This window comes from Falco naumanni, chromosome 5, assembly GCF_017639655.2.
Source record: "Falco naumanni isolate bFalNau1 chromosome 5, bFalNau1.pat, whole genome shotgun sequence".
Taxonomy (NCBI): Eukaryota; Metazoa; Chordata; class Aves; order Falconiformes; family Falconidae; genus Falco; species Falco naumanni.
Window position 1 is genome coordinate 19,645,632 of NC_054058.1, and position 25,459 is coordinate 19,671,090.

At 38.6% G+C, this 25,459-nt stretch overlaps 1 protein-coding gene across 3 annotated transcripts; it reads left to right on the top strand.

Annotated features, from left to right (window-relative positions):
• Positions 1-1,753: 1,753 nt before the first annotated feature.
• LOC121089177 (solute carrier organic anion transporter family member 1C1-like) lies at positions 1,754-24,384 on the top strand. 3 transcript variants are annotated; one of them, XM_040596183.1, is made up of 16 exons: positions 1,775-1,843; positions 1,942-2,019; positions 4,051-4,196; positions 4,822-4,963; positions 5,074-5,206; positions 6,642-6,772; positions 6,991-7,137; positions 11,648-11,746; positions 12,502-12,738; positions 13,903-14,067; positions 15,412-15,607; positions 17,972-18,137; positions 19,717-19,898; positions 21,332-21,396; positions 22,574-22,691; positions 23,462-24,384. In XM_040596183.1, the coding sequence occupies exons 3-16, from the start codon at positions 4,086-4,088 to the stop codon at positions 23,682-23,684; spliced, it is 2,115 nt and encodes a 704-aa protein (XP_040452117.1). In that variant the 5' UTR covers positions 1,775-1,843; positions 1,942-2,019; positions 4,051-4,085; the 3' UTR covers positions 23,685-24,384. The 3 variants fall into 3 exon arrangements, with proteins under 3 accessions (XP_040452115.1, XP_040452117.1, XP_040452118.1); XM_040596184.1 differs by lacking the exon at positions 1,942-2,019 and adding an exon at positions 2,624-2,680 and having other exon boundaries at positions 1,780-1,843; XM_040596181.1 differs by lacking the exon at positions 1,942-2,019 and having other exon boundaries at positions 1,754-1,843.
• Positions 24,385-25,459: the final 1,075 nt, after the last annotated feature.

Genomic DNA, 25,459 nt, shown 5'->3' on the forward strand with positions numbered 1-25,459 from the left:
TTAAGAGAAAGTGAATTTCAATTATGTACATTCTTCTCTTCTGTTAAAACTAAATCAATTAATCAAGAAGTTAGATTTAAAGATTAATGTAGGAACATTGCATTTAAAATAATTACAGCAAATGACATTTTTCTGTATTGCATATATTCTTACTGAATAGTAGAAATGAGCTGGGTTTTGACTTGCTCACTGAGTATCTGGTGACAGCAGAGAGTCCTGCTGGCAAAATAGAAAAATTGAAACTTTAAATAAAGTAATAATAATCAAATAATAATAAACCTTAATAAATAAATATATCTCAATTAATCAATAAATTGAAACCATAATAAATCAGTGAATATATAATCATCAGTAAAATTTGAAAAAATCTATTAAGCAACATGCCAATATCTGTGAATATGGCAGATAAAATGACTGTCTCCAGTTAACTATCAAGCTTCAGGGGAAAGTGAGAACTTGCATATTTATGGACTCAGCAAGCTTATTGTTTCTTTTAGCTTCCATGACTAAGTAATACATTTCCATGTAGTTCATTGAGTTAATTTAATCTTTAGCAAATCTATTAATGTATTTTTATACAGAAAAAGCTATCAAGGCTTTTCATACAGACTTTGTCAAAGTTGGCGTTTCAGGAGTTTATCTTCCACTGGAAAGTAAGGGGATGGTGGGACAATGCTTTTTCCTTCCAAGGGTCCTGAAGTTATTGGAGTGATAAAACTTTTTTTTTCTATAATTAGAAATCACTAGAATGTTCCTTTAATTAGGAATGAATCTGATTTTGTAATTCAAGTTTCTGCAAAAGCGCATGCAGTTACATGCAACCAGATGACCAAACCCCATTACTTGAGATTCTGTTGATAATACCTGGAATGACTTCTGGGCCAGAATTGTTGCTTGTACTGGAGTGTTCTCCTCTAGAAAAGACACAGATTAGGCAGATTTGTACTCTGTATTTGCCTTGTTACATGTGGGAGCTGATACTCGTGGTTTGTTAGGATGCGAGAGCTGGGCTAGCTGTGGGTAGTACGCTCACTCTTTTTTTTTTGGCCAGTGTGTAGCTGGCTTGGAGGGACAGCTGTGTCATCTCACATCTCCTTGCTGGCACCTTCAGGGACTGTTTGTGGTGTTAAATAATCCTGATTTATAATAGACAGGGGGTCTGAAGGGAGGCTGTGATTTCCTGGGGCCATCCGCTTCTCTTTTAGGTCTCCACAAGGGTGTAGCCCACTTGCACTTCTGTGTTGGGATTGTGACACAGAAGTCCCAAAGAAGTACCAAAAACTGACAGATGTCAGTATGCAATTCATGCCCTCTGAGGAGCTAATCATTCCTTAGTATCTCTGCTGACCCTTGTCAAAGGCACCAAGAAGTGCAAGTTACTGAGGCTGCAGGTAAGATGCTTAGGAAAACTGAGCCTGCTCTCTCGGGGCTGTTGCACGTGAAGTGAGCCATTCCATGGCTGTTAGGTGGATGGTAGGAAGTCCCCTTTGGAGAGGTGCTTAAAGCAACTTTAGTGTTTAGACTTCAGGAAACAAACAAAAAAAAGAATAAAGAAATTAAGTTGTTCTTGCTGGCAGAGACTGGCACCACTAGTGTGCTGGCAGGTAGGCTGCCAAAGTAATGACAACACAAGAAACCTGCTGTCTTTTGCAAAGCTTTTGTATCGGTGATTGTGGGAAAGTTTTGCAGTTACTACAAGAAGGAAATCCAAGGTTTGAAAAAAATGCAGTGGAGTGCTCCACTTGTTGGAGTAGGCAGCGCTTTTGCTGTGACGTTGCACTGGCTTCAAGCCTGAAAGCCCTAGGGCAGGGAAAGAAACAGTCTGACACCGCAGTGACACAAAGTAAGTTTTCTCTCTCTGCCTCTTGCTGTCTCTTCCCACTTCCACTAACTTTCTGCTTCTTTCCATTTTGTTTGTTTGTTTGTTTGTTTCATTGTTAGGTGCTAGTGCAGGATAGACTAGCCTTTTTGTACATCTCAGTGTCACTAAACTTGAAAGAGATTATGTAAAGTGCAAAGGTAAAAATCTGCAAATTAGATATTTTTTTAAAGGATAAGCACTGTGATAAAACATCCCACTGTACAAAACCTATTCTTTACTATTAATTAATTTTAAAAGTTGTCAGAAATTGTCTTTTCTTATTTTTCTTGCTTAATTTAATTTTAAATACCACTGATGTCAATGATTCATTGGTTTGCCAAAGTTCAGATTTTTATAGAGTTGTTATGGAAAATGTTGTTTCATTATGCATAAGAGAAGTATTTATACAATTTAACACTTTTTTTAAGTTTAAGGTAGGTTATTAGGGTGGCAGCATAACATTAAATATTGTGAAAAGAAAACCACGTCACTCATTTAAATACTGTTTATTTAACAGTCAGATGTTTCACAAAGTTAATCATCAGCAAAATACAAATCAATAAAGAATGTATTTGTTTTAGAGAACTCTGTATTTCAACTCCCATCCTGAAAATATTGGGGTACCATAATTTAATTATCTATAACTTCTTTTTTCAGTGTTTTTTGATTTGAGAGCTGCTGAAGATGGTCTAAGGAAGGTTAGGTCCCTTTAGAAATGTCATATGTGGATCACTGAAATATACATGTGTTTGCTTTTTATAGTCACTTTTGGTGGATCCCACTGGAGTAGGATTTGGAACTAAAACCTAAAAAATTAAGGTAGAGAGCTTATGAGGCTTTATATCTCTTTATTCACCATTAGAGCTTGTTTGCAATCATTAGGAGTAACTTTTGGGGGGCTGCTGGATTGCTGAGAGTGTTGTCCTTTCTGGGCATGGGTAGACATTTCTTAGGAGTCCAGGTTGCTCCTGGACATCTTGCTTAGGAGAACTGAGCTCTCCAGAGGAACAGAGTGACCATTGTGGGTTAGCCCAGGACCCTGCCACAGCACTACCACCCCTGGTGTCGAAATCCTTTGTAACACTTCAATGGCCTCTGCTCATGGGTCAGCTGGCCCCTGGGGCCTGCAGGAGGGGAGCTTCCAGAAGTTCCCAGAGGGATGTCTAAGATCCCACTGTCTTGCAGGGAGAAATGTTACAGGCCAATTTCTTGACTTATGTTCCTCTATATTCCTCTAATACATGTGCCAGTGTATATTGAAGCTAACTAATTGATTTCGGTACTACTGCACTTGTTTTCCAACAGAGGAACTTGGCAATAGCTCTTTTTGACTTGTTATCATTCCAGATCTCTCTGTACTAGCTGGTTTCCCCAATCAGCTCAGTCTACATCAACCAACATAACTAAGATGACTTGTTATATCAGAGCCAATTTTTAAATGGAAAACTTTGGCAGTCGCATTGAAATAGCTATATTTATCATCTATCTTGCAGGAACTTGTGGAGACTTGTGGACTTAAAGATAGTAATTATTGGTTTCTTTTAATCAGTGCCCTCTTTTTCCCTAATAACATCTTCACCTGTCATATCTCTTCTCTACCCTATTTCTCCTCAGTCGTTATTTGTGGTCTGATTCTACAAACATTTATCCGATAAATAATGTTTTTAGGAATGTTGACAGGATGGTACAGAGTACTTACTGTTCAGTATTACTGCAAATTCATAGATTATGCAGTTAGAGAAAATCCTTATAAATATAATAGAATAGCAGAAGCCTACTGGATCATACCAAAGGTCTATTTAGCCTGGAACAGTGATCGAAAGCGGAAATTGAGAATATAAGAATTGGTTCAAGCATGGTGATTCTCTGACATAACCTCTTAACCTCCAGCTTCCTAGGGACTTTCCTTCTCTGCAAAGATTTCTAAAAACTGTCAGCCATTTACGTCTAAATTTTCTATTTATCCAAGAAGTTCCTGAAGTATTTTAAACAGCAGACTCCACAAAGCAGGTGCATCAATCCTCAGCATATTACAAAGACACTTTGAGCACTGTTTGACAACCTTCCTGAGAAAAGGTGTCAATGTGTAGGCATCTCAAATAATGTCTCACAGTCTAGTATGCTGAAAAACATTGGAACCTTTATTCTTATGCAAATAATAGTTAATCATAGTGATATTTTCCAAACAGGAATACCTATATTTCAGATCTGGGGGAGGAAAACCATGGACAGGCCAAACACTGCTGGTGAAGTTAAAGGCAAGTCACTCTTCCAGGACAGCGATGGCAGCACAGTTCCTGTCAAAAGCGTGTGCCATAATTGTTCAAAGTTAAAGGTATGGAAGGAGCCCTCATAACATATTTTCTCTGGAATACTGAAAATGATAATTTGAAGTTCTATCAAAATTTAGTTAGTTCTGTATGACACTGTTTGACACTACATGTGTTAGAAACGATGCTCTAGGTTGTGATTCCAAGCACATAGCAGTCAGTAAATGTGTTGAGAAGTTAAAAAGTGAGGCCATATTTTACTAATGAATCATTTAGAGGTGTGCTGTAGTCATAGTGGTAGCTGCAGCTTTATCTTTTTATCCATGTTTTTTAGAACAGGACAAGTAGGAGGAACAAGACATGCCATAATAATAGTACCAGTAATGAACAACATTATGCTGAAAGTTTTCCCTAAGGGGGGAAACAGCTAAAACAGTACGGGGTAGAAAGGTAGAAGGTGCACACAATCAGTGTCAACTTTCTTTTTCTTTGCAGTAGAAGAGGCTTTGGAGGCCACCCTGAAAGAGAAAGTAAAATCTTCTGGTTTAATGAAAACAATAGGAAGAATCTCTGCACAGAGAATTAGAAAGCAGAACTTTGATTTTTGTGTTTCTTGAGTACGTTGCTCAGGCGTTCCAGCCATGAAGAAAAAATTGTTTCTTTGCAAACTCAATTCTTTTCTCTCTTCAGATATTTCTTGGAGCTCTAGCTTTTTCCTTTTTTGCCAAAGGATTTTCTGGAAGCTACATGAAGAGCATGTCTAGTCAAATTGAAAGGAGATTTGAAATCTCATCATCAATTGTTGGCATTATTGATGGCAGCTTTGAGATAGGTAAGTGTACTTTCTTTGACAGTGGATAAATACTGCTTCTTAATATATTTTCCCCCTTAAAAAAATATCTCTTTTTGTAATCTTACTGGTTCTCTCTCTTGTTGATACAGGTAACTTAATGGTAATGGTGTTGGTGAGCTACCTTGGACCAAGAGTTCATCGACCAAAAGTAATTGCTGTTGGATGTCTCATCATGTCTTTAGGAGCATTTTTGTCAGTGTTGCCTCAGTTCCTAATGGGACGGTAAATACAGAGTTTTCACGTTGTGCACTAATTAAATTTGACCATATGAAGTGTTATTTAATCTTACACCTGAGTTAAAAGCTTGACAATAGTAGTTTCTTCCAGATAACAGGAAGGTTTTAATAGGTGGATTTTTTAGTATTGGCTTTCTGATTTCCTCTCTGAAAGCTTACCTCTTTCTATAGTTAAGTAAGACAGAAACCTCAGGTTTCTACAGGACTTATACATAATTAGGGATAAAGCAGGTTGAAGTTTTCACCTGCGGTGTACATATATGTAGACACGGGTTTTTTTCAACTGTTCTCCTTTTTTTTATATATACTTAAATGGACTGTACTGAGATATTGATGGAACAGGTTGCTTTCTGCATGGTGGCTATTCATGCTAAGCTCTTCAAAATTATGCAGGTTTGTATGTATTTCCACTGAATTCAGGGATAGTTAAGTTTCTAAATACACCTTTACATCTAAGCTTTAGTGCTTACATTGTTGTTAGAAGCAGTTCATACCTCTACAATCCTTTGGCATCCTTACTGAATAGTAGTTGAAAATAAACCCCCTTTTCCCCCTCAAAAATTAGAATTTATTTGTGCATCTTCTTTAGTTCCAAGACCAATACCTGTGAAAAGGAGGGCATGAAAGGAATTGTATGTGAGGACCATGATATGGGAAGTGGCCACAGTCATTTGCTCTGCTTGGGAACCTGCACTGTGGGAGACAGCACAGGCCAGATGCAGAACTATGGAAGTATCTGATTTAATCCAAGCTCACGGCCGAGTTCTGAAGATTACCCATTCTCCACAACACTGAACAAAACATAGTGGCAGTGGGGACCTCACTGTCATCCATCACAATATTAAAGGTTACCTTTTGACTGCACAGTCAGAGGGAATATCTGCTCTCCATTTATACCAATGTAGCGTAAATGTACTCAAGCTGGTTTTAATTTGCTTAGCAGAGTTGCTGTAGTAGCTGGCTGCCTAAATACAGACAAACACGTGTGTTCTGCAGCCTGTGTTAGTCTCTTTATAGACACAGATAGGCTAAAACTAGCGCAGAAATCTCTATGTTACATGTCTGTCACATAGGTAAGAAACTGGTGCCAGTATAGAAAAACATCAACACTGTTGTATGTAGACGGATGTGGATGGACTCTGCCTCTGTCCTTCACTCTAAAGAATGATCTCTTAAGCCCTGGAAACAGCTTTTTTACTCTTAAGCTAAAGAAAATATTTGGGTTAGAATGATCAGAGCGTTTTGAAAAAAGGTATGAAGATACCTATCTTTTTTTTAAGCAAAAGCACTGGAAATGGGTTGCCTCTCCACTTTGCCTGCATCTAACAAGAATGAATATATATGAACACAAGGCTCATACACGCTTCCTGCAAAGCAGTCTTTCATGTGTCAGTTGTAGTTCATATAGGTTTTTTTTCCAGTTATAATTATGAAAGGATAACTGTTACTGTGGACAACTCCTCTACAAGTGTATCAGCTTGTTCCCCAGCACCGTCTCAGGGCCATCCAGTCACAGATGCTACAGAAACTCTCAGCACAATGAAAAATTTTGGTAAGCAAAAGCTCTGATGCTGGGTTCCCTTCTTCTGTTTGTCCCCGTTTTATACGCTCTCTTTTACTGGAAAGCAGTAAACCCCCTGTTAGAAACCATGGTATATACAAACCCATGCTATAATGATTGCAAATCCCCATATTTTATGTTATTTTTCTGTTGCAATAAAGCATTGTCAGAATTATGTTCACAGAAATGTAAATGTTTATGGCCTGCAGGATGTGAGAAAACAACAAATTCCTATCTGTGGCTCTTTGTGTTGATGGGGAACCTTTTGCGTGGAATTGGGGAAGCACCAGTTATGCCACTGGGTGTTTCATACATTGATGATTTTTCTAAAGAAGAAAACTCAGCATTTTACATAGGTAATATGCAAATGAGTGGGTTTTATGCTAAACATTCTTTTCTTTGACATTCCTGTAGCCAAGAAAATCTATCATCTGCTCTATTCTGGATAATTTTGAGTTGTACAGAGACAAAAAAAACAATGCAAAAGAGATCTTACGGGGTTTTTTTTGTAGGATATTTCCCAGGTGCTCCTTTTGCTTTCCCCAAGTGGCTGCTGCTACATGTGCCAGTTTTCTCTGTGATTAAGAGAAGCATAACAAAATACTCATTTCTCCAAAGTGAGAAGTCATATCTGTCTTGTCTGTAATATCATCTTCAGTACTGCAGCTTCAGAGGATAAAATTATTTCTAATCACTAGCACAGATAAGAGAATGATCCTTAATGTAAGGATCAGTAAAGTAATCACAGTAATGTAAACGTGTTTCAGAAGCTTCTACTTGACTTTTTAAATTTCACATGCAGCACACTTCCTAACGAAAGTTTTTTAAATTCACTAGTTACCAAAGGAACAAACAAACTTTGCCAGGGTGTTGTAACAAATTCTTTCTAACTGAAATTTTGTTGTTGTTTTGATGGAAGATAGGTTGTTGCCCAAACACCAAGACTTACACCCAAACAAATTAATTTCTTGCCAAACTGATTTAATAACATGGAGTATTTGCATGGCTGAGGGAGGTCAGAACTGCTGCCTGAAGTAAACTTGATGAAATTGAATTGGTCATAAAGACAGTAAGACACACAGTTTCAGGAAGAGCTCAGTATGTAATGCCACAGGGTAAGGTCATTTCAAATGCCTTCATTAGGGGATGAGGAAACCTGCAGGCTGAAGAGAACAGAAGTATTGTGAAGGGACCTGACAAAAACAAAAGTTCCACTCAGCAGTTATTCAAAGAATTTGAAATCACCTCTGAGCTTCTAATTAAAGGTATTCAAAAAAGTCCAGCTGAAATATTTTCTTGTCAGAATCTGGTCTGGGAGAGATCGTGACAGGTTGGAGGCTATTGGGGAAGTGAGATTAAAAATATAAAATAGACGCAGAGAATAGTATGGATTCAACCAAAATGAAAATTTGTTTTGGTCATGCAAGTGAAAGGAAGTATTTTGTTTACAAGTATCAAAATGTTGCATTTTAACAGTCTGAAAAGCCATTTTCAGTCTCTTACACCATTTTGATGGACTGACCCAATTTGCAAAAAAAGTAAATATTGAAATAGTCTTTTCCACAGAGCTGAAACTCCTTTTCTTGACCAGTTTTAGTTGTTTTCTATAGCTGATTTTTTTAACAATTGACTGAATCAGTTTAAGATTAGTGTTTTTGTAAAACACATTAAAAAAGTCCTATAATGAAAAAGTCAAGCCTTGCTGATGAATTTTGACCATTGATCTCATTATTTGAGTCTGAGCAAGAAGTGTCACCTTCTTGTCTCTCCTTTTTCTCCTGCCCTTAGATGTTTTGTTGAGCAAGAACGTAAATTATTTTGAGGCAGACACAGCTTTTTATGGAGTGTTAATATAATCCTTTTAACTATTTTTGGCAGAGTTATAGTGCAAATGACAATTTACAGCAATAAAACCAGAGTGGCCATAGGAAGGAACAGAAAAGTAAAATTAGTGGTTTTGTTAAGATGCTTTACGGAATTTAGTAGAGGACTGTAGCTTTTCTGTAGAACTCTGTAAGACAGGAAATTGATTTGTTTTCAGGAAATTCTATAGATTTCAGACTGAGTTTTAAAGAACCTTTTTAATTTACTTAGTTCTACCAGGCCATCAACACAGTCCTGAGGTGGTACAATGCACTGTACGCCATATACAGTCCTGAGAAGTAATTCTGTGTAGGGTCTCTACTCAGTATGACTGTAAGTTATAATGATCTCAGTCTGTGTCTAAATCCAATTGGCATTTGGCAAGGGTCAGGAATCTCAGGATCTCAGTGGTTGCTTTGTTCTGAGAGGACCTTGGTGGAGTGACCTTTGAGGCCAACTGCTCTGACTGAGAGGTTATTCCATAAATGCTGCACCATGCTAAGCGCCTAGTTTATTTAGCTATTTTATGGTCTTCAGATGTTTAGCTTCTGTTTACGTGCCTATAGAAGTGTTGCCAACAAACATAAGAGGGTTGCACCTATACTAATATAATTTCAGCAGCCAATTTTTAAGAATTTCTGGTTTGCTTTGAAACTGAATGTTGACATGGCTGATTAATGGCAGTAGCCATCAGACTTACCATGTAAGAGGTATAATAAACAATTAAATATATTTAATGAGTATTTAACTTCCATGGGTTTCTCAGTAAAGAAGAAGTTTTGAATGAATAAAATTTCATCGAGTTGAGCACTAGCATATAATCTTGTATCTATTGAACCCATGGCTTCAGTACAAACATATCTGAAGCCAACGTATGTTGGAAATTTTAATACCTGTTATGGTATGCCGAATTACTCATCAATACAAGGGCTTGGCTGAGCTATGTTCAATATGCAGCAGCTGATTAACTGACAAGCGTGTATGATTTTTGCTTTGTGGTTTATTTAGTCTGTTCATTAATTACAACGAAGAAATATTATGAAGGAAAAATATGTTGAGAAAATATCACAGTGAACTTATTTGGTTTTGTTTTATCACAATACAAGCATATTATCTTAGTGAAGTCATTCTTGAATTTGAAGGGTATACAAGTGTGAAATTTAATTTAAAAACTATACATATGCAAAGTTATTGCCTTATGGTTCTTAGCTTATCGAATAGCTTATCTAATAGCTTAAAGAAATATACTGCATAGACTACACAAGGCCATTGGTATGGGTGTGCTGGTTTTTATGTGTTTATTTTTGAAATTTGCCACTGAGTATTTGAACTTTGGAGATGAGCTTGTCTAGTTTTGAGTAGTAAGTTCTACTTTAGACTCACTGATAAATAAACATAAAGAGCTAATTCCTGTCTTCTAGTGTCAAAATCCTGACTCTCTAGAAGTCAGTCATTTTGGAAGCATCAGAATTTAGTCTAAAAGACTAATGAAATAAAATGAGAAAACTAAGTGAAAGTAATATGCAATTGGAGCAATGAAGCAAAGACAAAAAATTGTATGATTAAATTTTGCTGTAGGAGTTTGTTACAGTAGTGCTTGATCATAAGCGGAGCAAGCACTATACTCAGAAGACACTTTGCAAAACCAACAGGAGAAAAATCTGTGCAGTAGAAAAACACAGTAGTATTTACAGAGCATAGTGCTGAATGTAGGCAAGAACAGACAAGCACTTGGTCAAGAATTCAATTTTTTCAAAGAGAATTAAGCCTTCTGCAATTTTGAACAGCTCCTAGGTGGCAGTTCCATGCTGGAATTCAGAAATCCAAATCACTGACCTTTTTTTGAAACTTTTACCCCATTACAACTAAACTTCAACGGATCAACGCAAGTGACAAGGGAACGTGAGGACCTGTGTTTGAATTATTTTGAGGGTATTTTATTTTAAGTTGATTGCCAACAGCAGTCACCAAAATCAAAATTCACTGTATCTACATACCCTGTCAGCAAAATGCAGTCCCAGTTTCCTAGGTTTCTACTAGCCTTCACAGCTTATTATTTGCCTCTAGGGCCATCCCACTTTCTTGTGATCCCGTGTTATCTCCTTTATAAGTAAAGACAGAGCAGAAAATGGAAGCCTCAGTGAGGCCAGCAGCAAAACTGAAAGCTGGTTTCAAAGAGGTCATTACCTGGTCACTAGATTTCTTGATTCTTTTTACAGCTGCATAAATATGTATTAACACAACAGTTAGCTGATTTGTTCATTCTGAATCCAAAAAGATTCTTTCTAATGAACTTTGATTACACACAGGGATGCTTATATCTCCTTGTTGCCTACTGAAAATATTCTCAGGGTCCTGTACCTAATTCCATGTCCGCTCACTTTTATTGTCCCTGTCATCCTAATGTGACTCCAAAACGCAAAGATGCCTTCTTATACGCACATCGTCAGATCAACTATTGCTACTGACAATTAAACTAGGGACCTGAATGCATACTACAGGAAAATTTCCTGACTTCTACAATCACAGAACATCATGCAAGCTGTAAAAAGAGCTGCAGGTAGGCCTATGATAGATCCAACGGGTCTAGAGTTGTATGTTCGTTTGTTAATCACCACAAGCTGAACAACGCAACTACAAACATCTGAGGAGAGAAGTAGGTAGGAGGAGGGATAAAAATCATTGCAATGTTATTGTCTTTCTTCCTATTTCTTCCAAGACACCAATCTTGCAATGAAATTCTTGTGGGGGTCCACATGAGACCATGCATCAACAAAGCCCTGTGCAGGTGAAGGAGCCCGCTTCCACAACGCAGCTAGCGTGTTGGCAGTTTATGGATTATCTTCTTGCTGTTCAGAAACTTGCCAGTAGACATCCCCTAATGGCCTGTGCGCCTCTTCTGTCTTGTCCTTCCTCTTTCCTTTCCTTGCCCTCAGAGAAGAAGATGTGTTTCTCTGTGCAGCATTGTTCTCACTCTCCTGTGCTGCCTCCCTTCTCTTACAGGCCTGGTGAGGTCCTCCGGCATGTTTGGGCCGACCCTGGGCTTCCTGCTTGGGTCCTTCTGTGCCAGCCTCTGGGTTGACATTGGTGTTGTGGACATTGGTAAGAGACCGTGGGGTGGTGCACTAACTGCGAAGATGGCTGGATACGGGCACCCGTGTGCCAAGAAGCACCTTCCCAGTATACTACATCAAAAAGGGGAGCTCTCTAGAAAACTTTTCCTACTCAAAAGCTGGTGTTATTTACATTTTAATATATGCAGCATTGTAGTGTGATTGCCCTTGATACAAGATGCCTGTCCCCACTGAAGAAAAATTTTGCACCTCTTTATGCTTGTGCACATGCTTGTTACACCCTTGCTGCACAGCTGAGAACAAACGAGCGAATGAGAGGCCGTCCCGACGCTGAGGGAACAGCGAAAGGCCTTTGCTCATGGGCACTCTCAACACTTGGCAAAAATTATGTTCTCTTAAAAATCATGCAGCAAAGTCTAATCCCAGGGAAAAATTGAGGAACTTCAAGGAAAAACTGTTGAGTTTGGGAATGAAAGGAAGAGGGGACAGTGAGGAAATTGAGAAAGGGAAATTATTTTTGGATGGTGAAGGGCTCTCTTGCTGTCACTGATTCCTATAGAAAGTGCTGGAAGATTGTGGCAAGGAAATCTCCATGGCTCTAAATGGAGAGATCTATTTTTGACTGCACGGGACTGATCTGATACTAGCTACATTTCAATTCCTCATATGAAACATAAATCACCTCTGTTCTGGTCTTTAAACAATGCATATAAGGATAGCTAGAGTAGATTTAAGTGCTCTGCATGATATTTAATCTATTTTCCTGTCTTTTGTATTTTATAGATACCATCAGCATAAATCCTAAGGATACCCGTTGGGTTGGTGCCTGGTGGCTTGGGTTGCTTCTCTGTGGAGCAGTCAACTTTGTTGCTTCATTGCCTTTCTGGTTTTTGCCTTACTCCTTACCAAAAGAAGGAGAGAAAGAAAACCTGAAGATAAATCATATATCTATTCAAGGAGATCACTGTAAAACAGACCCCCCAGCTCAGCCGCAGTTAAAGTTCTCAGAGGCAGTAAAAGGTGAAAGATTGTTGCCCAAATGTTTGCATGTGAACTCTCTGTCATGGGTTCATTCCGAGCTGAGCACGGATTTGCACAACCCTCAGAAAAATGCACATTTTTGCAGAGCAAATGATGAACAAAAATCCTCTTTTTAATTTTTAGTATTAGAATTACATGCTAAGGGTGTGTTTCAGTCCTCTCATGTCAGGCAGCTGGAAAAAGCTCATGCTGTTGCTTTGAGCAGCAGAGAATCTTAGTTCAGCACAGTAGTTGTCATATGATGTGTTACAGCTACAATCCTATGATTATGAAGGAAGAAGGGGGAAAGCATCCCATCCTTCATTAATGACCAGTCCACAGGTAACAGGTTACTGCTTCACTGAGGTCAACATGTGGGAGGGAAACTGCTTCCAAGTACTGGATCAGCTGGGGGAGAGATTTTAATGGATTCGTAGCTCCTGTATATGAGTTCAGTGATGCTAAATTAACCTCATACAGGAAATATCAGACCCAACTACCCATTGCTGGACTCCCTCAGGCTTTATTCATATGTATGCATGCATGTACACCCCTTAGTGGCTATGGCAGATGTGTTTTGAACCGTCATCTTTTAGGCACGTGTGCCAACAGCCAGCCTGCAAGCTAAATGCAGGTTTTGTCTTCACTTTAATTTCATGGACTTAGATACTCTAATCAAGGGTGTCAGGAAAGGTTCCAGCCTTTTTTTTTAGGTCAGGTGCTTCCTTTCTCTGAATATCAGCTTCATGTGGGACTCCTGTGTGGTTTGTGGAGGCTCCTGCTTTAGACACCAAACTTTTCACTTGGTACATTATAGAAAGTCAGTGATCCTCTGGGAACACTGCCCTATACAGACACTGAAAATCAGTGTTGCAAGCCTTAGTGCCTTTGATTAATAGTCCTGTGTCACACGTGAGCTAATCTAGCATTTCTGATTTCCAGTTCAGCATCCACAGTGCCATTCAACCTTGCTGCTCCTGTAAGTCATGTGTTGGCAATGAAGAAAACTCCCCCTTGAGCAAGCATGTGTTTTCATAGGCAAAGAACTATAACCTGCAATATCAGCCAGTAATTAAATCAAAGTTAGTTTTGTTATCCAAAGGATGTCAAAACAACTCTTCTCTGTGTTTAGCAGGGTGTATAGCATATACCTCTCCATTGCAGATTTCTTCCCAGCTCTAAAGAAGCTGTTTGGAAATCCAGTTTTCCTGGTGTACATCTTCCTCACTATTCTGCAGTACAATTCTCTTGTTGGGTTGATAACCTATGAAACAAAGTTTATGGAGCAGCAATTTAATGTATCAGTGGCAAGAGCCATCTTTCTAATTGGTAGGTACCTGTCTTTTTAAATCCCAGTGTCAAAAAGGAAGCTTTTCTTTGTTATTTTGATTCCTTTTAGAATCACAGAAGGTGCTTCTGTGAACTTTTTTGGTTAAAGAAAAGTATGTAGTGGTTTACTAGTTTTCCTACCATATTTTGAAAATGGATGTTGATTTTAGTGTTAATTTTCCCAGTGTTCCTAATTAGTGAGCTAGAGGATTATTAGAACTGGGTGGATATTTTTTGGCTGAAGTTTTTCTCAGTGAGATTTGGGTTATGAATGTGTCTGTTTTCTTGAACAAAACCAACACATAAACTGCAATACGTAACAACTAAAAGAAAAAAACCATTTAATTTAGAACATGTCTAATGAAATGTGTGATTTTTCCTTGTCAGAATAACATTATGGTATAAATGTTCCATTTTGTTTACAAATACAAATTTTATAAGCAATAAGAAACCAAAATATAAAATTCTGAGTAATTTCATTGAGCTCAAAGCTCTTTTTCTATTTACCAGTTCTCTCAAAATAAGTTCTTTGTAATGTTCTACAAAAAAAAGAATGTTGAAACTATATTAATCTTACTGTGATTAATATGGTCTCATAACCTGGCAAGAAAAGCAGCATGTTTGAGGTCATTGTAGAATTGTTATTCCAGTACTTTAATCTGAAGGCATGCTGCTTTGCTTCGGATCAGGTACAAATGGGGGAATAACTTACTTTTTCCTCTTTTTTTGGAGGCAGGAAAAAACCCCAAACAAACAAACAAACACACAGAGAAAGGCAAACTGCTCACAATAATACCTTGTAAAAGGTCTCAATTTAGAATGTAAATATTAGGGCTGGAGTCTGTGAAATGCTGAAGAGATTAAATCTAAATGCAAATCTTTCTGTTATTCACTCTCAGAGCAAAGTGGAATCCAATGCAAAACCAGACATTGCTTCCTTTCATGTTCTGTTTTGGAGAATTATTTTTTTTGTAACTTTCAGAAAGTTTAATGTTTGATTTTAGATCAAGAAAACCTCATGAGCTAAGACATCTATCTCATTTACTCCAGTTTCTAACAGGCACTTGTATAGATTTGATTATATCTGTATACATACAAAAAACAGTACAGTAAAAAGGCAGGGAATATTGAGGCATTAAGCTTTTTAAAGCCATAACATGACTTGAAAGATAATGAAGAAGTAAGTAAAATTACTTAATAGTAATAGAAAGTCAGAACCTTCAAGGATAAGTCTGAAAATAGGTCAGTATTTGATATTTTGGAAACTACTAAAACCAGATATTTATTCTAAAAAGTGTCAATGCAAGTGACAGAGGTTAACATTTCATTACCTTCTATTTGCAGGTGTGATACTTTTACCCATCACAATCCTGGGGATGTTTTTAGGAGGCTTTCTGATCAAGAAATTCAAACTCCACATAACTAAAATGGCAAAGTTTGCATGCATCACTTTTATAGCAGCCTATTTGTTAAACCTTTTCTACTTTATATGCAGTTGTGAGGTGCTCCAGGTGGCTGGTTTGACAGTGCCCTACTCTGGGTTTGTATCCCCTTGGTTGTGTCATGTTTTATGGTTGCTTCCTGCCCCATGCAGAACATGGTGCACGCACCTGTATTCCCCTCCTCACACAAACAATCGGGGGTTTTAATCTCATTTGGGCTACAAACCTTCTATTCTAGAAAACTTCTTGGTTTGAGTTTGTATGAGTTCTGAAACATATCTTCTCTGTTGATTTGCTGTAGCATAATTCTAAACCCTTTTGCATAAAAAATTAATATATGTGTCTGTTTAAAGACAACAATTTTTTTGTAGAAATTGACCTGTATTAGGTCATCTGCTAGTGTGAATCAGTGTGGTTTCAGCTAGAGTGGAGCTACTGAGATTATATCATTTTACAACTCCCTTGTCGGTGATACACACAAGAAAATACAAGGTTTTGAGATAGACTTGTCAGGCTGAAATGATACCTGGTGTTGGGGAAGGGCAGAATATCCCAGTTTTGTTCTTCAAATTTTGTTTTAAGTGGACGTTTCTTTTTCTAAATTGTTTATTGCTGGCAATTGGCATATTGATGACAATATACCTCTACATTCTTGCAAATTACTAATTAAGATGAAATTAATCACAGGCAAATTAAATTCTTATATTCTATTTCAAAGCTTCAACTTAAAGCCTGTCTCCTCCTACCGTGTAGGGAGTGGGATATAAAAAAAAATGTTGGAAGTGTCTTCCCCGTAGTCCCTCAATGGCTTTGACTCTAGAAGGGACCATCCTCTAGATCAGTAGTTATCAGCCTGCGTGGGGCATTACCAACCTCCCTGGGTATCTGGAGCTGCTGACCTGCCTGTGTCCATTTTCTCAGCTGGGAGGTGGAAATTGTTCATGTCAGGAGTGTGTGCTGCCCAGCCAGGCGTTCCACCTCCCTTACCAGGACCATGGTCGTGCTTTCCTGAGAACATTTCTCTGACTCTAGCAGCCTGCCACAATTGCCTACTGTTTAAATTTAGCTCAGTCTGATCCAACAAATTTCAAGGGATTTTAAAGGATTAAACTGAATCCAGCAGGGCTTGCTAGATTTTCAATTCAGACAGAAACGCACTCCTGTGTTTTTTGAAACTGAGCCTATGTCCAGGGAAATATCTAAGTTGTCTTGGCAAACCTGACACCCAGTTCAGTTTCTGGTTAGTTACATAAAAGATGTCAGAGGACTTCACAGCAGAGAGAACTCTGGCTGAGTGCAACAGTATCATGCTGTAAAGCGAATTAAAAATAAGCAGAAACATCAGAACAGCAAATACTGAAAGGGCAATTACAGTTTCTCCAGGAGAACGGAGACTGGACAATTTAGTGTGTGCTAGGATTGCTCCGGTTAAGCCACTGACATACTGTTTTACCTATTCAGCAATTTGTAGTCTGAAGATGAGCAACAGCCTAACGAAGGCTAAACCCCCCCGAGTTATTTTCCCCTCTAAAAGACTTAGGGGAAATCTAACCCCCTTGAGGTGGGTTTTGGATTGAGGCGTAAAGAGGAAGAAAAGGCAAATCCTGAACAATTTTTCCTTTATCATGTGAGTGACTTCAGAGCCGGGGTGATTTGTCGGTGGTGGACTCCTAACACTTTCTGAAAACTGAGCCCTGCTACCATGCCCTCAGCATTGCTGTCCACTTTGTAAATTCTCAGTTCTAGTTGTCATCCACTTAGATTAACTCCTTGGGGCCTGATTTTGATGTTTCTTACAGAAATGTTGGTAAAAGTGGAAGCTATGAAAGTCCTTGATAATATACAACAAGGAATGAGATCTGATAAGAAATGGGGAACAAGCCCATCCCAGGTGCAGGGCTGCTGCTGCTGCTGAGTGTGGTCTGAGCTTAGACAGAAGCAGCACTTCTCACTCAGACTCCTGCAACTTTAGTTTCCACTAAGCGGCTCTGATCCAGTGAAAAAAATGTCAAGACTAATTGCTACTGTAGTTTTATGTAGTTTTACATCACCACTTCTGGCACCCAGATATGGTATGACAGCTAATACTAAGCAAAAGCATGGCCAGTCTGCAGGTGATAAGAGATTCTAGGTATGAATTTCTTTTTCTTGGCTTGAGTTTTCAAGTGAAAAAGTGATACCAAATATTCCCTCTCAGCCAAGAATACCTAGTTTGTGAGTGCCTTTTCAGCAACAATTGATCAAAATGGTAATGCTTTATGAAAAATCTCAGGAGAGCTTTGGTTTAGCTGAAATTAGCTTAGTCTCCCTTTGACAACTTCACAGTCCGTTGGTTAGTAGCAGATACCCGTTCATGTTTATTGCTTCACTTTTTCCATGTTTTTCCTGCCTACTCACTGATATTTTGCTTAACTATATAATTTGACTAAATAATTTGTTAATTTCTTTCTGTTTTACTCCAGATTAAAGCATCTTTCCTTCCCCAAAAACAGCTTCAAGGCCAGTTGCAATGCTGACTGCAGCTGCAAGCTGGATCAGTGGGACCCTGTATGTGGGGCTGATGGGATCACTTACATGACAGCCTGCTTTGCGGGATGTAAATCATCAACTGGGATGGGAAAGAATATGGTAAATATATAGGTGGATAGATGATTATTTAGTAAGGCCTGTTGTGGTAGAACAAGGGATAATGGTTTTAAACTAAAAGAGGGTAGATTTAGACTAGTATAAGGAGGACTTTTTTTACGGTGAGGATGGTGAAACACTCGAACAGGTTGCCTGAAGAGGTGGTAGATGCCCCATCCCAGGAAACATTCACGGTCAGGTTGAACTGGGCTCCGAGCAACCTGATCTAGTTGAAGATGTCTCTGCTATTGCAGGGGGGGTTGGACTAGGTGACCTTTAAAGGTCCCTTCCAACTCAAACTATTCTATGATTTTATGATTATAGATGTAGCAGCTAGATTTCTCCATCTATTAATTTTTTGGCTTTGTGATTAAGAAATGCTGTAGACACAATCATCCCTTCTATATGTTTTAACCTCGTAGAAACTGAGTACAAGGTTGCAGGGAGGGTTTTTAAAAGAGCTGGCATGAGGTAAATGAGCTATTCAGGAAAGACATTAAAACCTCAGACTCTGAACTTACATTTCTTGAATGCTTTTGTTTTAAAATTTAATTTAGATTTTCTTAAAGTTTATTTGCTTCTTAGCAAGATGACCATAAATTCAGCTTTAAGTTTCTCAGTAGATCTTTTACTGTGTAGGTACAACACAGCCAAGAGGGGTTTGCTTTAGAAGACCTTTACTAGTCCTGTTGTTATACTAGCAAAGTCCTGTGGTGTTAACTCACGTGCAGCAGACCTGTATAAAATTGTGAGTGCTGGTTTTGCAAACTGTTGCAGATCATACTGGAATTGCCCGCTTTCCTGAGCTGCCTTAGCTCAGGAAAGCAAGTCATAGCACTAAACTGTACAGCCAATAGGTTCTGTAAATATGCATCTGGCCATTTTGTTCAGTGTATCATCAGCAAAGCCATTTCTAGGACTTCAAGCGCTCCTACCTGGGCAAGACCATTAAAAACAGTAGGTTTCAAAAAGTGTGTGCAGATGGTCGTGTCTTCTGGCAGAAGCAGAATTGTGTTCATGCAACAATAGTGAAAAAGACAAACAACACTTCCAGGCTTCTATCCATATATCCCATCAACATTCTCGTGCTTCACTTCAGGGAAATTGGTTTTCAAACCCATGTCTCCTGCTAAATTCAAAGGCTATGAAACAGCCTGCTCTCAATCCAGAACCAAATGCTGTTTTAGATACATAATGGTAGATACACATGTTTGCATTTCTGGATCCACATATATATTTTTTATTGTTACTCATCTACTTCAGAGGACTCCTGAACAGAATGGCTGAATTTTATAGCTTTGACCCATTTTAAGCATACGCAGAGCACCTTTTGTCCTAGCAATGGCATGGCTGAAACTAGAATCACAGTTGCTTTGTGACTCTGGAGCAGCTCAGAGTGGCTGGAGCATACCAATGAACTTGGCCATCAGTCTGTGGAGATGATTAGGGAGGTTCTTTCAGTGTAAACAAGAGCCCGCCTGTTACAGGGAGCGAGAAATCTAGCTACTAAAATAGTCTTGTGAGCTGAATTCTGATTAAATTAATTCTGATTAAATAAATTATTCTTCTCATCTCCTTTCAGGTGTTTCACAATTGCAGCTGTGTGGAAGCACAAGAGCATGGGCTTGGCAATTCCTCTGCAGTTCTGGGACAATGCCAAAGAGAAAGCTGTACCAAAGCATTTCCCTATTTTTTAGCATTACAGACTGCATGTGCATTTATTTTAGGCTTAGGAGGCACTCCTACATACATGATTATGTTTAGGTGAAATACTTTACCTTACCTTGACCATAAAGCTTGGGGAAAGAGAAATAGAATATGGTATCTACCATTTAATTCCTATTGTTAAGCATGGCATGCTGGTCAAACTGGGGCCCTGAGTCTTTGCCTGTACTCTGCAATCCAGCTCTGTTCAGAGGCACAGAAAGCAAAATGCCTGCCCACCAATTTAACTCTAATTTGAGGCTGAGTAGGTACTTTGGTAATGAAGTAAATGGGCCTTATGCTGATCCTGAACATTAGTTTTCACTTCCATTGACGGGGGTGTTTTTAAGAGAGCGATGAACTCGAAATAAGATGTGGTGCTAACCCATATCGAAGGTGACTGTGTTGTTCACATTACTCAGGAGAAAAACTTTCACCTTTGTTGCCTTGTTGCCTCACAATGTTTTCTGTGTTGTGAGAAGTCTGATATTCCTATTTTTTGTCAAGCTGGTATAAACAGAACTATGTCAGCAATATTTTTGTTTTAATTACTTTGGTTGTAAAGCAGCGCTGCTGTTTTACACTTGGAAGAAAAGGCAATGTTCTGTGCCTTTCGCGTGGAAGTTTCTTTCCACTCGTGCTCGCAGATGAATTGCAATCTTCAGTAGGCAGTGCACATGACTAGATAACTCTCTTGGATAAGCTGCTGGTTCTTCTGAAATATTTTCTAAGTGCCGCTGTTCTTATGGCATGCCTGGATTATGGGCAAGGCTAACTTTGCTGGGCAGTTTTCAGAACAGTGATGTGTATAATGACAAGCCTTTCATGTTAATGCTGAAAAGACAATACACCGATGCACAAACAGTTCAGGAAATGGGCTGGCCATAGCAAGTCTCCCCCCTGCTCCTGTGCCAGCTCAGCACTCCCCTCTGCTTTTTATCAGCTCTTCCAATTCATCTGATGGGCACAGACTGTTTCTCCACTAGTAGGAATGAGGTGATTTTGTAGCCAGGTAACTCACATTCACTGTGCCTCTGCAGAACACTAAAGGCAGAGGTGGGTTTTACCTGCATGTAGCTAGTAAAGATTGCACACCCTTGTTCCCTCTGTTCACCACGGCACAATACAGCCCCTTCTAAAGCAAGGTTGATTCTTGGAGCTTAACTTATGGACATGAGCTGCCTACTTCTAGTTGGCTCACTCTAATTTGCCTGTGCATCTTCTCCCAAAAGAGTTTACAATCAGTTCTCTTTGGTTCAAGATCAGTTTCTGTAGATTATCCCATGTATTTCAATGAGACCTCATCCGTTGTTAATGGAAGGAGGCTCCACATCTGAACTTTAACTGTGGTGAATTTTTTTTAGTTAGGGTTTAACTGAGCTATGCTAGGTAAACCACAGTGCTCTTGCAATGGGGCATGTGCAGATTTTCACAGCATGAATATAGCTACGTTGTTCTATTGTTCTATTGTACTATTTTTGTTTCCTTTTTAGATCTGTTTCACCAGACCTGAAATCCTTTGCTGTTGGGATTGAAACTTTAGGTGGTAGAGTACTAGGTAAAACTTCCTTTCTTTGTGGGATTCAAGTATGTAGTCAAAGAGATAGTCCAAAGCATGCCAGTGCAATGTCCTTGCTTCAGATGAGAATAAAAGAAATTTTCTTCTTCTTTGTAATCAGACTATGCATTTCAAAATGTTTGGAGGAGGTTACTACATGTTTCCTGGTATGTAATTATATAGTATGGTTATCTCTTCAGAATTTTTCCTATGCAGCAAAGGAATCGGGGAGAGGAAGGAAATTTCATCATAATTTTTGGGGTTTGATTCACGGACACAACTACCTGAGCTTGATCAATCTGGGTATCTTTAACAACTGTGTTCCCTTTTGCTGACCATTTTTCACTTAGAGCTACCATGTACTCTGCCTATTATTTTCTTTCTTGTGTTTATCTGCAATAAATAATCATTCAAGTCTTCGGACATGTAGTCTGTTCTGCCTCGAGCAAACTTGCCTTATCTTCACTTGTTTGCTGATTTTTTTATATCTTCCCCACGCAGACAAGCCCAAGTAATCATTTGGATGTCTCTCCTAATCTCCATATTTCAGCTGAATGCTGTGGAGAATCTATATTGTGCTTTTATGAAATAGTTTTCTTCACAAAACTGCACATTACCCCTGAAACAGCTTGCTAATTATATTAAAGCATTATGACTGTCTAAAAGGAATTCTTCCTGTACTACAGAAGTAAGATACACTTATTACCTAGTTGGTTTTGAGCAAGTACTTAATTTCAGCCCTTTGTACTCAGCTAACCATTTTTAATGGCAAACTGTTGTGTAATACTTGAATAGATACATTAGTATACATTAAATATTAATACGTCATGGCACATAATTCCACACAGGAGACTGAAAAAGAAATGTTGGTTATATTATTTCTTTAAACAACAAAAGTTATAAATCTAAAAAAAAAATGCTATTAAAGTAGAATTACTAACATTTTCTTCACTGAATATAATAATGCTATAATCTTCCATCCTTTCAGCTACCTTTAGGTACTTATTTAAATATTTTAACAAATCTTGGAATCTCAAAGCTGGAGCTGGATGCTCAGTCCCATTTTATGCATCTGCAATTCAGAAACCCTGAGATCCATTTCCTCATTTCTTTGCCGTGGCATTAAATGCTGAGATCTTCATGTCTGAGATGATGTAATAAGAATTTTTTTTTGCAGGAGGACTCCCAGCTCCTATTTACTTTGGTGCCTTGATAGATGAGACCTGCTTGAAATGGGGGACAAAGAACTGTGGGGGATCTGGATCTTGCCGGGTATATGATACGAAAGCATTCAGGTAAGCCAAAACCTCTGGCAAGGGGTTGGGAATTTGACTTCTGAGGCAGCTTTGGTCACCAAGGACCAAGGTATACTTGTCAATACTCTGATTAGGATACTAAAATCACCAAAACTCCTTATTTTTACTAACCCTTAATAGATCAAATAAGCCAAATAATTTTATTCAATTTGAAATATGACATTGCAGTACAGTCTTACATCGCCAGAATGAGTTCCTTTACTGAAGCCTTAGTGCACTGAATAACTCCGTGATGCTTTGGTTTTGTGGGAAAATGGAAAAAAACCATGGAGTAAGTGTAGCACTGAAGATGCTTTTCCTCATCTGTCATTTCTATGCTTCGTAATGTATAAGACATGTCACAAAATCCACTTGAGGAGGGGATCCAAGTGACTGGTGGTGCATGGAGAGCTGCAGCCAGGACCACTGAGTGCTGCCAGTGGGGGGCTGGGGAAAGGCTGAGACAACAGACAAAAAACCCTGGCTGGTACAGCTCCTCCTGTCCCAGCCCTACAATACAGCCTGCTGAACAGGAGAACTCTTCAGACAGGAAGCTTTTCTGCTAGGAGTATAGGACCAGATTAGAACCTGCCTGGGGCTAAATACCATGAGATTGTTTGCTTTCTGTCTGTTATCCCTTAAAACGTAGAGCAATACCTGGCTTAGAACAGATGGTTTTGCCAAAGTGTATTTGATATCTTACTTGGTTCCACTCAGAATTGGCAGGTTTTGTTGACATAAACATATTTTTTCACCTTTTTGTTTTCTAGAAATGTCTATCTTGGCCTCATTGCAGGACTACGGGCAGGATGCTGTCTTTTATACATAGTACTCTGTGTTTTAATAACAAAACGCTTCAAACCAGATGGCAAAGAGATGACAGATACTAAGAATATAGAAAGACCAACCAGCAAAGAATCAGCTACTGACAACAAAAAAGAAATTCTTCCTGGTGCAAGAATCTCAGAGGAGAGTGAGGAAACTTGTATGTGAGAAAGAAACGGTCTTTTCATAACTTTGCCAATGCTTCAGTTTTTCTAAACACAACAGGTGTCTAATTACTGGCTTCAACTGCTAGTTTACATTTTGGGGGTTCAAAAAATATTTTTGAAACATTGAATTTTAATTGGCTTTACCCTATCCTTTTCCTTTCCTCATCTGAAACAGTAGAGAGGAAAGGTTTTCAAAATTTTGGGGAATTCTCCCATTCTCTTGCTTTCAGTCCTTTTCTAGACCAACAGTAGGACTAGCCAAAATTTTTCAAGTGTCATGTTTGATTATGATTGAAAAATTAAAAAGAAGATATCCACAGTAAGCTGCTTTTCCATTTTTCACTGACTATTTCAGGTAATCCTGCTTTGTATATAGTCCTACAGCTCTAAATAGCAAATCGAGTTACACTTGCCCAGTTGCTCTGACAGCCTTTGCTGTGTGGTTCATGGCCAGAGCTCCTTGTTCCAGGCTAGGTCCCATGGCCCATGCTCAGGTGAGAGCCCCGGGGCCGTTGGTGAGCACCCTCTGATCAAGAACTGCGCAATGTCTCTGGGATTTGGCTTGAACAAATTAAACAATCAAAATGTAATGCAAAAAAAAGAAAGTGGTATATTAATTTTGCAGCACATCTCAGTATTGGGTTTGAGTAAAATTACTCTGAGCTGATGCAATAAAGTGTTAGGTGTTTAAGTTTCTTTAATTTTTTTTTGTTACTGTGTTTGTAGGGGTATTTTAATCCTAATGACAATGCATTTATACCACATGTATATAGATTTTCTTCCTGTTTAAGGAACCTCCAGTAAGCCTTGAAATACAGTACTGAAAACTTGCAAATTCGCAGCTTTCCACAGATATCTTACTTCAGAAAGAACCTTAAATAAGGATGCTTCTAACAGTCATTACTAGGAAAAAGAGTCTCTAAAAATACTTCAGGTGTGGTATTTCATTGACAGCCCTCATGATGTACCTTCACAATGGGAGAAAACATGTCTGGTAAGATCACTGTAGGTTTTGTTTCCATCTCACAGCCTTTTTGCTTTTTTTTTTTTTTTTTTTTCTGAAGGGTGTCTCTACTCCCTGCAATTCTGTGCACAAGCCTAAAACTAGGAAACAAACCTTCTTTCCTTATCTTAAACTTCCTTGGGACATGGAAGAGGGCACTACACTAAAGAAAATCTATCACACTTTTCCTGAGAAAGTAGCAGATTGGAGAGCTAGAGAGAGAGAGACTCTCCATATTAATGATTTTCTGACCTTTCTTCTACCATCTGCACCGTGTAAGTGCAAGAACAGGAATGGGAAAAGGGTTGATGTGGTACTCACTGAAAGTAAGTTCTTCATATCCTGGCCTGGGGATGGAGTTGTTTGCATTTTGTTGCTTAAAAACAATGACTAGCTTAGACCAGTTTAGACGTCTTTCACAATCACAGTTCTGGTTATAAACTGCCAGCAGTTACGGGGAAGCAGTGTATGTTATAAGGAAACAGGAATAAAAGCTTCTCTAGTGCAGATGATATCCATGCTGCATCTAGGCCTGAAAAGACTTAAATAAATATCCAAGTTCCAGAAACCCCACAAATTTTACTCAGAGAAAAACATGGTGTGTTTTTCTCCTGCAAACAGTGTTTTAACATTGAATAAATATATTGTAAATTCTAGAAACACTCCTGATCTGTGCTAGACATATAGACTCAGTCAGGTGACTCATAGTAACATCATTTCCCTTTTACTTCTGTTGTTTGTCTATTTATTTCTGTACATTATTTTTCATATTG